The sequence below is a fragment of the Citrus clementina genome, unplaced genomic scaffold (genome assembly GCF_000493195.1).
Source record: "Citrus clementina cultivar Clemenules unplaced genomic scaffold, Citrus_clementina_v1.0 scaffold_8, whole genome shotgun sequence".
Taxonomy (NCBI): Eukaryota; Viridiplantae; Streptophyta; class Magnoliopsida; order Sapindales; family Rutaceae; genus Citrus; species Citrus x clementina.
In genome coordinates, this window is record NW_006262022.1 from 1,078,234 (window position 1) to 1,094,362 (window position 16,129).

The 16,129-nt window shown below is 36.8% G+C and overlaps 3 protein-coding genes across 3 annotated transcripts; 2 read left to right on the forward strand and 1 right to left on the reverse strand.

Moving 5' to 3' along the window:
• The first annotated feature begins 1,877 nt into the window (after nt 1–1,877).
• On the forward strand, nt 1,878–4,576 carry LOC18035676 (amino acid permease 4). Its single transcript, XM_006422555.2, has 7 exons — nt 1,878–2,116; nt 2,232–2,367; nt 2,745–2,978; nt 3,067–3,160; nt 3,246–3,460; nt 3,551–3,708; nt 3,802–4,576. Exons 1-7 carry the CDS (start codon nt 2,069–2,071, stop codon nt 4,453–4,455), a joined length of 1,539 nt encoding a protein of 512 aa, XP_006422618.1. The 5' UTR covers nt 1,878–2,068; the 3' UTR covers nt 4,456–4,576.
• Nucleotides 4,577–4,653: 77 nt separating this feature from the next.
• On the reverse strand, nt 4,654–7,627 carry LOC18034933 (protein EARLY-RESPONSIVE TO DEHYDRATION 7, chloroplastic). Its single transcript, XM_006422556.2, has 4 exons — nt 6,558–7,627; nt 5,899–6,065; nt 5,496–5,580; nt 4,654–5,070 (listed from the first exon to the last, which is right to left on the reverse strand). Exons 1-4 carry the CDS (start codon nt 7,430–7,432, stop codon nt 4,875–4,877), a joined length of 1,323 nt encoding a protein of 440 aa, XP_006422619.2. The 5' UTR covers nt 7,433–7,627; the 3' UTR covers nt 4,654–4,874.
• Nucleotides 7,628–9,551: 1,924 nt separating this feature from the next.
• LOC18035375 (pentatricopeptide repeat-containing protein DOT4, chloroplastic) lies at nt 9,552–11,909 on the forward strand. The gene has a single exon (XM_024179257.1). The coding sequence runs from the start codon at nt 9,595–9,597 to the stop codon at nt 11,557–11,559; it is 1,965 nt and encodes a 654-aa protein (XP_024035025.1). The 5' UTR covers nt 9,552–9,594; the 3' UTR covers nt 11,560–11,909.
• Nucleotides 11,910–16,129: the final 4,220 nt, after the last annotated feature.

Here is a 16,129-nt window from a genome sequence, read left to right on the forward strand (position 1 = left end):
AAGATATTTTAGATAAAAGGTGAATATTAAGGAGATATTTTATTAACGGATAGGGAATTGTAAAAAAAGGGGATGAAAGCAAAGATACTTAAAAATAGATAATAGTGAGAGAGAAGATCAGTATAGTATATAAGGTTAATGAATTAAAAAGATAGAAATTAAAAGAAGAATGTAAACAAGCAAAGCTCCAGAAGCTGCAGAAAGCAACTACTTAAAGAAACAAAGTGAAAGATCAAAGCTTTAAAGAATGGAAATGCAGATTACTTTGTACAGTTTTGGAAGAGTAACTACGACTGAAAGAGAAATTAAAGGACTAAAAAGAATAAGAATGTTGTTGGTGCCTTGGAAGGCAACCTGTCGCACGAAGCCTTGGTGCGACAGGTGCATGTCGCACTAAGTTTCGTGCGATAGGTGTTTATCGCACCAAATTTGTTTTGGTTTGTAAAGAAGGATAATTTGGGGAGAAAAGCGTGTGTTTGGCTAATGTTGATAGAAAAAAATTAAGAGGATTAATTGTGAAAATTATAAAAATTTTATGGTTATTTTCGTAAATTTCCCAACTTTTGCTCGAATGCTTCAGCACTATTGCATCCTATCAAAGCAACAAATTAAAGGACACTAGAACAAAAAGAATTAAAAAAAAAAACCAATAAATTGTTGGCTCCACTGATAATGGAGTCTCCTTAAGTGACTTTATTGAGTTTATTCTCCAGTTCGAATAGTAGGAAAGTCGTATTTGTTCGGAGAACTTGTGCCTCCCGGTTCGAGCGAGGACTTATAATTTGAGTTGTGGTACAAACTTAAAAATGTCTTCTACAGTTGGGACCCTCCCTAAAATACCTCGTAGTTAAGACAAAAATAAAAAAAATAAAAAAAAAATCAACAAAATTATCAAGTACATGGATTGTGCATTGTGGGCTGTGTTGCAATGAGATAATGCCACATCTTCGGGTTCTGCTGATTGTGGTGATAAGAGTCATCATCAACTATTTCATGAGGAAGCTCGGCCCCACTTTCCACTCGAGGCGTGATTTGTATGTAATTAAAAAATGTTGATTATTTTTTAATTACCTGCGGAAAAGGATTAGAGAAAAAGAGAATGATAGTAGGACACTTGGTAATCAAAACACGTTGTGTTGTAGCAAACGAAAACGAACCTTAACCACACCCCACTAGGGGATGGAAACAAATTGAGTAAATTTGGGTAGCCAGCAAAATAAATAAGATTATCATATAACTAAATAAGATTATCACATAACTTTCTTCAAGATATTTTTTTGGGATTAGATTTGTGTTCACTTAGGAAGTTCATATTATACATACTAGCTTGAAACATGCAAATTAGTGCATTCAATCAGTCGCGGAGCAAGAATTTTAGATCAAACCATAACGAAAATAGCAAAAGCAAAGAGGTCATAACATAAAATTTATAAATTTGAGATAAATTTTGTATCAGAAATTGATTAAATTTTAATTGAATCTCTAATAGTTTTTTAAAGAAAAATTAACCGAAAACACCTACCCATATTACCTATTGTCAAATAAAATATGAAGACATCTATATTTTAAAATCATTCAGACATCCGCACCGGAGACTAACTAATTAAATAAGTAACTCGAAAATGTAAGATCTAATACTCAAATTACAACACTCTCATTTTGGAACTCAAAGTTTGCCAGGATCATGCAAGCAGCTACATCTGTATTATGGAATCACTCCATTAATTGATAGCATTAGTGCCATTGATCCAAATATCTAATCATCTCCTTCAAATTGTCGACCACAGTAACAGATCCATCACATTTTTTTGCTAGAGTGTAAAGTTGGGTTGTTGTTGCCACTTCGATACATGAGATATTTTTTGGGCATGGTCACAAAGAGGAGCGTGATACATGCTCTCATCAACTCAACACAAGCTAGCACAGTTCGCTTGGAGCAAATTATCTTCTTCTATAAATTCTCTACTTAATTCCCATGAAATGCCCACATCCATCTCCTCATCCATTGTTCTGATTACTAGCTCCATCTAATCCTTCTCATAACATTTTTCAAAATTATTTCAGAGCCATGTTGCCAAGAAGCCGAACTATGCCAAGCAGAATCCATCACGGGGCTGTAATCACAACACCTTATTTAATTTCTTCCTCAATATATATTCTTGAAATACTTTCTTTAATTAATTTTCTGCTGCTGCTTATGTATTGTAAACTTAATCAATGTTTGTTTATAGGTTGAAGAAAGACATGACGTAAGGCACTACTTGCAAGTTGAAGTTCAGCCTAAAGCTCATATTGAGACTGAAGCCACTAATCCTCAAGCCAACTATTCGAACTGCTTTGATGATGATGGCCGCTTGAAGAGAACTGGTAAGTTTAATAACTTGCCTATTTTTCAAATCAAAGAGAAGAACTTTTTTTTTGGCTTCTGGGATAGTTATTTTTTCATCAAGAAGTACTTAAAGACAAAGTAAAACTAAGAATTTTTAATTATATAATACAAAAAGAGGAAAATATTTCTTAAGAAATCCCTTTTGCCGGGGTCTAATAATGTCTTCATTTTGTACTAATACCCCCATTATCACTTAGAAAATAGTAATAAGCTCATCATTTGCTTGGTGAAAGAGATTAAGCTTTTACTTGTGAAGTAATCTTCATATAAATATATAATAATCACACCCTCTCTTTTAATTGTTGTTGGAAAAAATAATTTTTTGAGTTCATTGTGCTAACTGAAGTCGTTGCAGGGAATTTCTGGACTACATCATCGCATATTATTACTGCAGTTATAGGATCAGGAGTATTGTCATTAGCATGGGCAATAGCGCAGCTTGGTTGGGTTGCAGGACCAACTGTACTGATCCTCTTTGCCTTAGTCAATCTTTACACTGCCAATCTCCTCTCTCAGTGCTACCGGTCCGGTGATCCTGTTACCGGACAGAGAAATTACACCTACATGGATGCTGTCAAGGCTAACTTAGGTAACAAGAATGCTGTTGTCATTTTCATGTACAAGACTTTTTATCTTTGATGGGATGATGCTAACATTGATTTTGATTTTGATTTCAGGTGGAAAGAAGGTCATATTCTGTGGATTGATCCAGTACTTGAATTTGTTTGGTGTTGCTATTGGTTACACAATTGCAGCATCGGTTAGCATGATGTGAGTTTTCTCGACGAATTTTAGCTCATTTTTTTAAAGTTTTAACTTGCATATGCTTCATGTGCCATTGATTATGTTATTTTAGGGCAATAAAGAGATCAAACTGTTTCCAGAAAAGCGGGGGGAAAGATCCGTGCCACATGTCGAGTAATGGGTATATGATAACATTTGGAATCATAGAGGTGTTATTTTCTCAGATCCCAGACTTTGATCAAGTGTGGTGGCTCTCCATAGTTGCAGCTATTATGTCATTCACATACTCTACTGCTGGTCTTGGACTTGGAATTGGAAAAGTTGCAGGTACAAATATGCTTATAAAGCCATCCTCTCCTTCAATTATGAGACGAAGAAGGATGCCGGCAATGGTATAAAAAGCTTGCATTTTTTCAGGAAACAGGAGCTTCAAGGGAAGCCTAACGGGCATCAGCATAGGAACACTAACAAGTGCTGGAACAGTTACTGGAACACAGAAGCTGTGGAGAAGTCTACAAGCTCTTGGAGCAATTGCCTTTGCATACTCTTTCTCCATCATCCTTCTCGAAATCCAGGTACAAGCTTTGACAGCATGCTTAGCATATTTATTGCCTAAATACATGATGACATGTATTCGTATATAAAAGAACACTTTATCTATTCTACAGGATACAATAAGATCCCCTCCTGCTGAGTACAAGACCATGAAGAAAGCAACTTTGTTCAGCATCATAGTAACGACTACATTCTACTTGCTCTGCGGATGCATGGGTTATGCAGCCTTCGGAGATCTTGCTCCTAACAATCTTTTGACTGGCTTTGGTTTCTACAATCCCTATTGGCTCATAGACATTGCAAATGCAGCAATTGTTGTTCATCTTGTTGGTGCTTATCAGGTCTTTTGCCAGCCATTGTTTGCTTTTGTGGAGAAATGGAGTGCAAAAAAATGGCCTAAGAGTGACCTTGTGACTGCAGAATATGAGATACCAATCCCTTTCTGGGGTGTGTACCAGTTGAACTTGTTTCGGCTGGTATGGAGGACTCTCTTTGTTGTGCTGACGACGTTGATATCCATGCTCCTGCCATTTTTCAACGATGTTGTGGGGATTTTAGGGGCCATGGGATTCTGGCCATTAACAGTCTATTTCCCGATTGAGATGTACAAAGCACAGAAGAAGATTGGAAGAGGAACAACTAGGTGGCTTGGGCTTCAGATTCTAAATGTGAGTTGTTTCTTCATCACTCTGGTTGCTGCAATTGGTTCTGTGGCCGGAGTTGTTCTTGATCTCAAGACTTACAAGCCATTCAAAACTAGCTACTGAGTTATGAACTTATACTAGAATTTGGCAGAAGAATATATTTAGCAACTATTTAGCAACTGCTGAGTGAGTATGAACCATTGACATTGAAGAATTTAACGGTTCATGTGAGGAATAAAATGTACCATTTGCTATCAAAAGTATATTCATCTTGGTGTCCAAATTTAGATTCATATCGGCAATGCAAAATTGACACAGTAGTTTCATTTCACCATCAATTGGGATTAATGTATGTATGTATGTATGCATGTATGTATGTATGTATGTATACACACACACATACACACACACACACACACACATATATATAGCCTGTTTTCATCTAAAAAGTAACAAACCTCAACCTTCAAGAAAATGGAAAAAGAAAAAAGCCATTTCTGCTATTACATAGAGGTGAACAATGCGGGACAAAAATATGTTTACTAAGATTTCTTGCTCTGTTTAGCCTTGAGCTCAGCAGCATTAGCTTTTACAGCAGCTTTAGCTAGAGACGTGGGCTTGAATGCACTCTTTGGATTGAAAGCCTGCCTTATCTTGAAAACAGCCCAAGCAGTCCCAAAGGCATGTCCAGCAGCATCTAGCCCTTCATTTGTTGCCTTTGCTGCTTGCTCCCCATACCTGCAATGTCAAAAATGTCAAAAATATGATCATTACTCTAATAGATCCAACAGTATCATGAAAGCTTTAATGAAAACGGGTACACTGAATGTAATTGTCAAAACTTTGGAGTCTAAAATGAACCCCTCTGATTTAATTGCAATGGTCTTGCCATTTAACCAGATCATAGGAACACAGAGTTCTGAATTTATTCCATAAAGATAAAAATATCAACTTTCTGTATGGCCCACAGCCAGACAAATCCCTTTAGTGGAACAACACTTGTCAGTATCCCAAATTAAAGAAATATGAATTGACACCATAGATGATTCCAACTTATCCAATATAACATGATCACAAGATCATGCTGATAGTAATATTTGCAATTATTGTGACGCTGATGATGCAATGATGCATTAAATACATATTTAAGTTGAGATAAATACCTATCCGAAACAAGTCCAGTTGTCACAACAGATGTGGTTGACATGACATTCCTTCCAGCAACTTCAACAGCATCACAGACCTTGTCTGCAAATGCACACAAAAAGAACACACGGGTGATCAATGATGTAATCAGAAGGCATAAAGCATGATACAACTCTACAAATACACGCAACCATTTTTAGCATTTCATAGTTATAGTACTATCTTAACCATCCACAGGTTATTTTTACGCAGACAAATATCGCAAGGCCATAGCAACATCTTGCGACATGGGATAAGGTATTTATACAAGGAGATCAGATAAGATCAGATTAATTTATAGAAGTAACATCTCCTTCAGAACTTCGGATTTGCATGTAATTCATATATGGGAGAGTAAACAAACTGAAAAGAACAACTTACTGAACCCATCCAAGGTAGCAAGGACAATTTCCCCAGGCAGTAGGCTGAAAAATTTCTTCCCAACTTTAGAATTCACGATCGGGCCTGTGAAGAATCCAGACACTTTAACAACCCCAGAAAGGATTCCAGTAGCCACTTTCTCAGACATCTTAGTCAACTTCTTAACCCTGAGTATAACAGACCATTAGATGTGTCAGCTCGATATAGAAAATACTAAAAAGCAGAAAACACAGAGTTGCAAACAATCCATTTCAAAATTTTGGTAGTTTCATTTATTCAAGTTTGTGCTTTAAGTGAAATAAAAGCAGAAACGGGGAATTTGAAAGAACAAAAATTTTGTAATTGAAAATTTTTCCAAAGTATCCGGACAAGGGGTCTGAATTTTAAGTATGAACCATAGTTCGAATACTTCATGATCTATTTCATATATTCCATGCTCAAGATACTAGAATGAATAAGGCATACAAATTAGATATCGAAATATTAGCTGCCAAAAGTCTAATGCATATCTACTCCAAAAATTATACAGCAGACACATAATTTAGGACAAATAAATTGGTAAATCTTCTATCCAGGAGACTAAATCTTAACTAATGATTCACCTATGCATAAAAACAGGGCCAAACCACGTAGAGCCATGTATATATATAAAATCTAACCTTTTGATCCGCTTGATTGTATCAGGACTAATCTCTGATTGCGAACCGGATCCCATCCTCTTCCTCAGAAATCCATTCCCCCACTTCAAGCCATCCACAGTCACGTCACCACACCACAAAATCCCCTTAATCAACTGCCCTGATCCCGCGGCAATCATCCTCGCCACAGAGCCGCTATAGTCCTCCACATTGGGCGCCAACGCAGTCCAATAAGCCCCCGAACTCTTCCCCATTAACTCCCTATTCTCCGCTGACTTCAGCTCCTCAGGCGACATCTCCTTGGCCACCATCTCCCAATTCCCCATATTCTTCACCTTTTGCACCGAAAAACAACTGTAAGTCTCCAACACTTTATCCAATTCCTTCAACAAATGCTTCTGTCCCTTTGTAGCAATCGTCAGCCCATAGTTCAACACCTCATGATGAACTTGATCAGTCTCGAGCGAACCATTTTCGGGAACCCTTAGAGTGAAGAAGTAATGAGAGTCGTCAAGCTTAACGGCCGGCTCATCTTTGGCCAAAGGCCATTGAATTTCATCACCAACACGTGCAAACACAGCAACAACATTGTCGCCTTGCGAGAGAGACACTATATAAAGCTCACCGGAAGCAAGCTCAACGCTTTGTTCTCTTTCGATTAAGTGGACAATAGCGCCTGGGATTTTGACAAGAACATGCTCGGACGGTGGGGCGTTGGCGGTGATGTGCGAAACGGCATCGTCTTCGGGGAAGAGATTTTCCGCCATGTCTTTCATGTCAACCGAAGGGTATAAAGAAGACGGTGATGAAGAAGCGGCAGTCGAAGCAGAAGCGGCTTCTGGGTTTGATAAATCGACTTCTGGGTAAAGTGCTTTTGAGGGGTTTGAAGAAGCCATGATTGAGTATTGACGCTGATGATGATCAGTTACTTTACTTGAGACTTTGGGGCTTACAAACGTTTTCGTAAAGCTTAGGATCGAAGGAAAATGAACGGGGAAGGAAAATGGGGACCGTGTATGATGACGTGGCGGAAGGAGAAGTATCCGCGTAATAGACGTGGGCTGTTGGTCGTCCTGCTGAAGTAACTGTTTTGTTTTCAACAACAAAGAAATATCTACCTCCCGCGCTTTATTCATATTCGTTTCGTAAAATCCTTTATTTAGGTTTTTTTAGTAATTTCCTTTATTTAAAATCTTTAGATTAACAAAGTTACTAGTTTACAAGAAACTGAAAGAGATTTAATTGAACAGAAACACGTGTCCTTATTCGTGATTAATCAGATTGAGATGAAACGTCATATTGGATCACTAATTGTGACAGGAGTAGCGCATCTCCTTTATTTCTTTCTTATAACAGTAAGTAGTTGAGGAGGCATACGCTTGTAATCACAAAGAATGGATTCCATAAATTTAGACCGGCTTGAAAGAAATTGAATTCTTAAATTATTACATCACAATTCTTTCTTCAAATATTATGTTTAGATTTTCCTCCGAATCATACACCCCAAAACTTTGAAAAGAATAAAGAGAAATCTATTCTAATAAATAATGGACAAAATGTTTTTGTCTCTAATAGGTATTAAGACGTGATTTAAAAAATGTGAGAATCATCCAATTAAATTAACATCTTAAAAATTATATTTAAAAAGAAATTACTTTACAACTGTTGTACATTATAAGTATTTTCATTTTCGTAAGATCTTTATTATTATTATTATTATTATTATTATTATTATTATTATTATTTGGATAAATTTACTAACATATACCTTTACTCTGACTCCGAGTAACATAAAATTTGATAAATGTGAAGAAAAATTGTGAGTTTGTGACCATTGAAAACTAGTTTGTCCAAATTCCAAATTTTCAATCAAGACTCAAAGTGATTTGTAGCTAGAGGTGGCAGAAAAGCCCGTCCGGACTGGATCTGGCCCGGACCCGGCGTGTGCGGTCCGGATTTTATGAATGCAAAAAACGGACCCGGGCATTGATTTTCAATGCCCGGTTGCTTCCGGGCACGGGTTCGATCACAGCACCAAGAACCCGGAACTCGGACCCGTGCCTAGTTTTTTATTAAGTAAAAAAAAAAGAAGAAAATATAAAACCGAAAATAAAATTTGCTTTGCCCTATTGCCCCCAAAACCGAACTCTAAATCACGATTGCAAGTGAACAACGCAGCACACAGGCACACACCCTAAAATCTCCGAATCGGCGGCACCTCTCTCCGTCTCTCCACCAGTAGCCACCACCCACTAGCCGCGAACCTCTTACCTTCCTTGGTCAACTCTATTTCTCCTCTCAAAGCACAGTCGTCCCGTCACATAGCTTTTCACTGTTTGATTATCTTCTCAGCGGCAGCCACCAAGCGACGGTGTCAGCCATCATAGCTGGTCTCACTCCATTGTTTTGTCACCTTATCAGCTGCAACTCCACCAACACAACCACGACCCATGATATATATGTATATCGACCGTAACAAGACGATAATGTGTTGAGTTGTTTACAGAGAATACTCAAATGGGTTTGCTTGGTTTCTCTTCTCCTCTTGTTTGTTGTCTTTTTCTGTTTGGTTTTGAATGCAGCTTCGCTTGTTAATGGAGGCAAAACTATCAGTTTTTTCAAGAAAGTTGAAAAGACCATGGACATGGCTGTATTTTTATTTCCAGTGCATTCAACTTTGAAAAATGCGGGTAGAGAAAACCCGTAAAAAAGCTCGTGTCCAGATAGTGCCGGGCATATACCCGGTCCGCATAGAAAAAATCCAGGCACGGTTCGGGTCCAGGTAGCTATGTCTGACATGCGGGTCGGTCCCGGGCAGCCTCAAACCCGGACCCGACCTGCACTTTTGTCATCCCTAGTTGTAGCCTAGCTTTGTCTAGCCCATCTTCAATACAAAGCCCAGCTTAAGGCCAGGAATAAGTCCTCTTGAGCCCAAGCCTTCAATAAATGGGCTGTCTCAGCCCATTATTTAAAATGTTAATAACCGGAAATAACCGTCTGACCCGCAATCGAAACACTTACAAAGTCTTCAACTTCTCATCAACACTCAAGGATTTATATGCTTCTAAACACGATCAAGAGAACTCCTTTTTTATGCTTCCAATTCAATAAGTGCTTTATTCCATACAAACCTCAAGCTTCTTGCATTGATCCGTACAATTCCAGCAAACTTTTGAGTAATCATTTCAAATCAGGAAAAATTAAAGAAGCAGAGAACCTGTTCGATGAAATTCCTGAGAAGAATGTAGTATCATGGTCCATTGTGATTCATGGATATTCTATAAATGGGTTTCACGAGAAATCCATGAAAGCTTTCTCCCATATGATGCTTTCGGGTTTTTTACCCAATTCTTTCACTATGGTTGGTGTTCTTGTTGCGGCAGCAGGCTTGCAAAACTTGGAACTTGCAAGATCTATTCATGGGCTGATGGTGAAATTTGGGTTGGAATCTGATGTAATAGTTGGTACTGCGATGCTTGATGCATATGCAAAATGTGGAAATATATTTTATTCCTGTAAGTTGTTTGAAGGACTAAAGAACCCATATTTGGTTTCTTGCAATGCAATTGTTGCTGGGTTTATAAATAATAAACTTTTTCAACAGGCAGTTCTCTTATTTAATTTCTTTCGTGGGTCTGGTTTGGTGCCTAATGCTGTGACAATGTTGACGGTTATTAGGGGTTGTGTTGCATTAGGGTCAAGGGCACTTTGTGAACTAATCCATGGTTTGACAATTAAGTTGGGCCTTATTTTGGATGTATCTGTTAATAACTCTGTACTTGACATGTATTCATGTCTGATGGATTTAGATGCTGCTATCCAAATATTTAGAGAGATGGAATGCAAAGATGTTATCAGTTGGACGAGGATGATGGGCTTGTTTGTCGATTTTGAATATGCCGGTGATGCTCTAAAGATTTTTAGGGAAATGAGAAAGAGTAGGATCATTTGTGATACGGTTGCTCTACTGAATTTAATCTCAGTTAATGCAATTTTGGGAGATCTGAAGAGAGGAAAACAACTCCATGCACAAGTTGTTTTGGGAGGCCTTCAATCAGAGCTACGCCTTTCAAACTCTATCATTGCAATGTATTCCAAGTGTGGTGATTTAGATTCTTCCAGATCTGTGTTTAATCAGATAACAGAGAAGAGTTTGGTTTCCTGGACAGCAATCATTTCAGGATATGTGCAGAATGGGTGTGCAAGAGAGGCTTTGAACCAATTCATTAAGATGAGACAAGAAAAAACCGATTCCGTTGATTCAATAACGTTAGTCAGTATTCTCACTGCTTCTGGTGAGCTAGCTGCTTTAGAGATCTGCCTGCAGCTCCATGGTATTGCTTTTGAAGCTGGTTTCCCACGGTATAGATCAGTTCAAAACTGTCTTATATCGTCATATTCAAAGTGTGGGAATGTCGACCTTGCCTACATTGTTTTCGAGGAGATGGGTTTTCTTCGAGATGTTGTATCATGGAATACTATTATATATGGTTATGGGGTTAATGGCCATGGGGAAACGGCTCTTGCTCTGTACCATAAGATGACGGAGACTGGGGAAGTCCCTGATAGTTCAACCTACCTGAGCATTTTGAATGCTTGTGGTCATGCAGGGTTAACAAATGATGGATTAGTTATTTTCAATCAAATGATAGAAGAAAACAAAGTGAAGCCAAGCCAAGAGCATTATGGGTGTGTGGTTGATTTGCTTGCTCGAGCGGGCTGCTTATCAGATGCAAGTGGGCTTGCTGGCAAACTTTTAGAAGGGATGGGCCCAAATATTTGGAGGGCTTTGCTTAGTGGATGTGTGCTCCATGGTAACGTGGAGCTAGCAGAACTAGCAGCGAAAAAGGTATCTAAGCTTGACCCTGGAGAATCTGGTCAAGTTGTGCTCCTTTCAAATGTTTATGCATCAGTTGGGAGGTTTCAGGATGCTGAAGCATTGAGATCGGGCTCACAGAAGAAAGGGATAATTAAGATTCCAGGGATTAGCTTTCTCAATAGCACATCACATGACTTCGGTTGATTATTCTATCCTTTTAGATTAGAGGAGAGTTTCTTTCTTCTTATGGACATTCACTATGTCTCAAGACTTGATGAAGTTTCTGTTGACATAAGCGCCACCAGAATATCCCCGTACTACTGGCAACTTGATTAACCAGATGATGGCTGAATCTGGGTTTATTATTCATTATAGTTAAAACGTATCAAGGAGAGAAGCTTTGTATAGAATTCCAGAATTACGAATTTGAAGATGATTCCATTTGTTCTTCTTTAATGGATCTGATATGGCTGAAATTAATTATCAGCATTTGTAATCATAGCGATGCTAACTTTAACGTACCCTGCTTCATCATGAATGTATTCTAAAATCGTTAAAAGCAATAATTTCCTTTCCTTTACTTTTGCTTCTTTTTTTATTTTATTAGAAGAATCTTGTTGACTTTATATTCCACCGGTTTGGTATGACAAGATGCTAGCATAATTAGCTGATGTGAAAATTCATTATTAAACTAAAGACTTTGGTTCAATCACCTATTTGATATTTACTACCGATTACATATGCTCATGAAAGTTCCTGTGATTACAAATCCCGGTTTAGTTGATTGAATTACGGAGAATCTGAGGATCATAAAATTACTTCGGTGCTATTAAATTTAATTTCTCTGCTAGGAAAACTGTATAGCTGTATCTGTTGAGTGCTGCTGAGGACTACTAGTTCATGCCTAAATGATTTATGGGCAAGTCAGGGACATGATGCCCATTCTTTCACAAGATGTGGATAGATATAACTCAGAAGTAGTATCTAGAATCCTGGAAAACTAATTAGTTTCTGTTGCTAGTATACCAATAATGGCATGGATAAGCTGCTGTAGATAATGCGCATCTCATCACGGGAAAACTATGAAATACAATAATCCTAAGTCAACCCAGCACAGCTTATCTTTTAACAGATCCACTAACTGCTTAATTTGGTGTTCTCACGGTTTTCCGATGAATTAAGAAATTGATCTTGTCCATGAGATGCAAGGCACGGCGCCAACCGGCAGCAGCCCAAGTACTAGGACTAAGTTCGGCCTGAAATGGCTTATTAGCAAGTGAGGTGCAGAAAAACAATAGCGGTCCACAAAGATAAAATGCAAGAACTATAGCCCAAGAAAGAAAGCTAATACATGACGGAAATGAAATACTAACTAGGCAACCCAAGAAGGGGGTGAATTGAGATTTTAAAATTTAAGATAAACAAACTATACAACAATTTAATCTAATGCCTTAATGGAATAAAAAATAATAAATTTAACAAAGCACAATAATAAGAGAGTAAGGGAAGAGAAAACAAACACGATTTTTACGTGGTTCGGTAATCTTCGCTTACGTCTACGCCTCCAAGCTCACCTAACTTGATGATTTCACTATCCAAGCCTCCCAAGGCTTCAAGTTCTTTATAATTGACTTTCAAGGTGTCAATGAGCATTTACAATCAAGAGATTATTTCTCCAATCTCTTCACTCCAAGTGTTTCTCACACTTGTACACTCACAATTTGATGAGAAATAAAAATTACAACAAACAACTCTCTTTTAGAGTGGATATACAAATGATAGCTCAATGAAGATTTAATCTATGATGATTTACGAAATTAAAGCTCAATATATGTTGTGTGCACTTGTTTATACTTGCAAAGATTACTAAAAATGAAATGAATTTGAGTTTACATAATTTGAGCTCGAAAACTAGCCGTTATAGACTTTTTAGTGATAATTGCCTTGTCGCTTTGTGAATCCAGTTAGACGCTTTTATGTTACTGTTACAACAAATATTTGAATTTTGGAACATCCGGCATGCCGCTTTCATTCCAGTAAGCTACTACCCATAATTTGGCTTGCCGCTTTGTAAAATACGATTAGCCGCTCTGCTACAATAACAGATACAGTGAATTAGTTTTTTAAATTATAATTTTACCCTAAACTTTATAGAATTATGATATAGCCCAAAATATCATAAAACTTTATACAAATGTCAAATTTAAGAACTTCTAAATAATACTTATTATTCCCAAAACTTTTTAAAATTATGATATCCCCAAAACGCTATGAAAATTTTCACATAAGTCATTTTCTAGAATTCCAAGCAATACTTGTTGGTTTCAAAATTTTTAAAACTCTTTCAATTAGACCATAAACTTGAAAAACAACTAATTTTATAAAATTATTTTTCTATTAAATATAAAACATTTATAATGTGAAAATAATAATTTATTTAAAATGTATAAAAAATAATTTGAACTTTTAAAAACTAAATCATTTTAAATTTGATTTATTATCATCAAAATCAATATTATGGATACATAAATGTTAACAGAAAAATCTTTATACTTTCTTAGTTCATGCATGAGGATAACTCCTAGCTTTAAAGATGTGGGCACGCATTCATTTTGGCATACTTTGGTTCAATGTGCCTGAATAACATTTTGGAATAAAAAATGTCCACTTCTCATCAAATTCTAGCCATCCAAGCATGTCTCGTTCAACCCATTTGCATCAAGCATCATTTACTCACACCACATAACCTGGACTTTTCTAGCATTTTACATGGCCTAACTATTTATGTATATATATACTCTTTCAGTCCTTTATTTTTGTCGATAAGGCTCTAAACGATGAGGGTATCGGATACTCTAGCATCAAATTGGAACTCTGTCTGGGCTGCTAGTATCTTGTTCCTCAAGTGCTTCCAGTTACAACTTTCTATAATGTCTCTTTCTATACTTTCTGCAGTTTTTGCTTTCATTATCATATCTGTTGCTCTTCTCATCGATACAGTGGTCGTACTATTCTGCGATTCGAGTTCAGTATCCCTGAAGACATGTAAAGGAGGCATATGCTGGCACAGGCCTTGTAGATTCTTGTATTGTTTCTGGTGAAAATATGATGTGGTCACCCTCTCAATTATCTGTGGTAAACTGAATGAATTTCATTGTCTTATAAATGAAACATCTATATCTATATGACTATATATGATATAGCTTCACAAATTGATGCCTCAGTATCAGCTAAATACCACCCCCAGATAAGCACTTATTTGTAGTGATTTATCTTTTAAAATAAAAATCCAAACTAAAAACTGTTTATGAAAGCACTTGTTGTCTCCACTAAAAGCCAAGAATTTGATTCGCATTTAGTTAGGTTAGATCACGCCCAGAGCAAGACACCAATTCAATTATGTGGTTTCAACTTGCACTTAAGCTCGTTAGTCAAATAAGTTGAAAAGATTGGTGTATGCTTGTAGATTATTTATTTGCACTAGGAAGCTTTAGGTTGCATATAATAAATAGAAATAATAACATTCATTAAGCCTGATTAATTGCTGCTCAAGTTTTTTGTTTAAAAAGGGGATGATCCATTTTTCGATAAAGTTTTGCAAGATTCAATAAGATTGATTTAATATCAAACAAATATTTAAACCGACACAAAGCTTTAAGTAACTTGGAAGCAAATGGTCCTCCCTAAAGTGCTTTCTTTCTTTCTTTCTTTCTTTCTTTAATTTATATAATTTTTTTTCAGCGTACATGGCTGTCCCAGTAGCGCTAGCGCCTAAGAAATATCGAATGGTGGGTGCAAATTAACGCGGGAATGACCTACCAAATTTGTATCTTATGACTTATATAGTTTCGAAGGAAGCTGCAGTAATATAAAGCCATTTCATGTTAGAAGTATACAAATTAATTATACCGGGGGTGTCCTTGTGGTCTTGTCTCTCTCTCTCTCTCTCTCTCTCTTTATTTTTATCTGATGTGGTACGGGAAGTGGATTAAAGCATGGATTATTTCGTTCGTTGGAGGGGCCTGAATATCAATCATTCAAGATCCCTTATGCCCGCGAAACCCTCTGAACAAACAAAAGAAAAAAGAAAAAGGGAAAGGAGAAATTGAATTACATTATGAAATTCTTCCGTTTGAAAAGAGAAAAGGATTAGCTGTTTTCTCTCTTCTTTTTCTGGTTGAAAACATAAATTTTTTTTTATCTCTTGATATTATTAATAATATGTAATTATATTATAAAATGACAATTCATTGTTGATTGAGATTATTGACAATTATATGTGATTATAATATGAATTTTTCTTTTTTCTTTTTTTAATACAAAACTTCCCACATGAAACAATCAAGGAAGGGATGATATTCTAGGAGAGAATGGATAGAACTCGGTATTAAAATAATCAAATCTTAAAAATGCGTGTGCACTTTGAACAAGACTAAACCAATAGCAAACGGCTAGTGAATCTTCTATATATTTTATGAACAAAATAAGAGGTCATAAAACACAAAGGGCAACGTGCGTGCGTGCGTTTAGTAACTTGCATCGCATTAAAATATTGTTTTTTTTATTTTTACCAGTTTCTCTCCCTGCCCAGTCTCTAAATTTGTGGATCAGTGGATGGTGACCATAATGGAGGAATTAAAACCATTGGAGATAAAAAGCACAAGAAGCATTTCAAAGTACTTTTGGTACTTCTAAAACATTTCTAAATAACCAAGAATATAGTCGTAGCAACTAGCAAATGCCAAGGGACAACACTGGCTAGAAAAGCAACAGA